Source organism: Solea senegalensis, linkage group LG7, assembly GCF_019176455.1.
Source record: "Solea senegalensis isolate Sse05_10M linkage group LG7, IFAPA_SoseM_1, whole genome shotgun sequence".
In the NCBI taxonomy this organism is placed as follows: domain Eukaryota; kingdom Metazoa; phylum Chordata; class Actinopteri; order Pleuronectiformes; family Soleidae; genus Solea; species Solea senegalensis.
Genome location: NC_058027.1, coordinates 28,266,026 through 28,267,903, shown reverse-complemented (window position 1 = coordinate 28,267,903; position 1,878 = coordinate 28,266,026). Strand labels below are relative to the sequence as shown.

Below are 1,878 nucleotides of genomic sequence, written 5' to 3'. Positions count from 1 at the left end.
CAAAGACAGACATCATTCACCTGTCCTCATCATTCACCTGACCTCTGTCATCATTCACCTGTCCTCTGACCTCATTCACCTGTCCTTTCACTTGTACTCATCATTCACCTCTCCTCATCATTCACCTGTCCTCAGTCCTCACATCTCACCCGTCCTCTGTCCTCATCATTCACCTGTCCTCTGTCCTCATATTTCACCTGTCCTCTGTCCTAGCATTCACCTGTCCTCATCATTCACCTGTCCTCTGTCCTCATCATTCATTCATCTGTCCTCTGTCCTCATCATTCATCTGTCCCTGTCCTCACATTCACCTGTCCTCTGTCCTAACATTCACCTGTCCCTGTCCTTACATTCACCTGTCCCTCTGTCCTCACATTCATCTGTCCTCTGTCCTAACATTCACCTGTCCTCTGTCCTCATCATTCACCTGTCCTCTGTCCTAACATTCACCTGTCCTCTGTCCCATCATCCTTCACCCTGTCCTCTGTCCTCATCATTCACCTGTCCTCTGTCCCATCATTCCCCTGTCCTCATCATTCACCTGTCCTCTGTCCTAACATTCACCTGTCCTCTGTCCCTCATCATTCACCTGTCCTCTGTCCTCACTCATCCTCTGTCCTGTCCTTCATTCACTCTGTCTCCTCTGTTGTTACATTCACCTGTCCTCTGTCCTCATCATTCACCTGTCCTCTGTCCTCATCATTCACCTGTCCTCTGTCATCACACACATACTCACACACAGGGAAGAAAGTAAGAAGGAAGTGAGGAAGGACATGTGTCTTACTTGGTGAACTGGCGAAGTTTGGCCTCGATGCTACGATGTCTCATGCACATCCTGGTCAGAGCTGAACCGATGTCTCTGGTTGCCCCTGGAAACAGAAGAGTCAGGGTCACATGGTGTGAAGAGCTCCCTCACACACACACACACACATATACAGTGGTATTTCTCACCAGTGTGTGTTTGAGTCACAGCCAAACATTCAGGAAGTGCAAACCTGCCACTGTAAACACAGCTCTATTTTTAGACCGAGTGGATCCATGTGGAAAACAGTGACCCCGGAGCCGGAGCCGGAGCCGGAGCTGGAGCCACTGTAAATGACTTCCAAACAAGGTGCTGCAGTCTGAGGCACATTTACAGAAACTGTGTCAGGACTGGAGCAGCAAAACATGCCAGACAGACAGAGGGGACACTAGGACAAACAGACTCTAACCACAGTCAGTCTGAGTCTACGTCACATGTCCACGTCTTTATCTCACCGTGAGACACACTTTAGTTCGTTTGTAAACCACTCACTCTCCCACACCAAAGTCCATAGAGAAAATGAGTGATTTTAACATCACACACACACAAGTTGTTGATCCACTGCTGCCTCCATCACTACAATCTAATGTCTGATTTTTATGAATTCTGTCTTTTAAATCTTTAATTCTGATAAACCTCAGTGACACAAAGTCACCACACGAGGCAGCAGAGGACCAGCAGCTCCTGTGTCCCCACAAGCTAAAATCACTGATTTTCTCTATGGGCCTTGGTGTGGGAGAGTGAGTGATTTACAGCACAATGTTACACAATGTTGTGTATTCATTAACACAACAAATCTTTCATTACAGCAAACCTGTAATGGAAACAATCACACACACACACACACACACACACACACACACACACACACACACTGTGTATGTGTGGTTCCCATCCACAGAGAGAAGTGTTCCATTCATAATTAACAAATTCCTCCCTCATGCCTCCTGTTCTACCCGGCAACCATTCATTAAAGTGGAGCACCCCCCTCCCCCCCAAACACACACACACGCACACACAGATCAGTTTATACAACTGTATGTGGGTTTTGTGTTGTCAGCAGTGATATAACACCA

The 1,878-nt window shown here is 47.2% G+C and overlaps 1 protein-coding gene across 4 annotated transcripts in view; it reads right to left on the bottom strand.

Moving 5' to 3' along the window:
• Positions 1 to 1,249, bottom strand: part of LOC122772415 (protein MTSS 2-like) — a 14,437-nt gene extending 13,188 nt beyond the window's left edge. For 3 of the 4 annotated variants that reach the window (XM_044030444.1, XM_044030447.1, XM_044030446.1), the window contains exon 1: positions 785 to 1,249. In XM_044030444.1, coding sequence (XP_043886379.1) covers positions 785 to 834 — 50 coding nt within the window. In that variant the 5' untranslated portion in view covers positions 835 to 1,249. The remainder of the gene's footprint in view (positions 1 to 784) is intronic. The other variant, XM_044030445.1, reaches the window with a different exon arrangement.
• Positions 1,250 to 1,878: the final 629 nt, after the last annotated feature.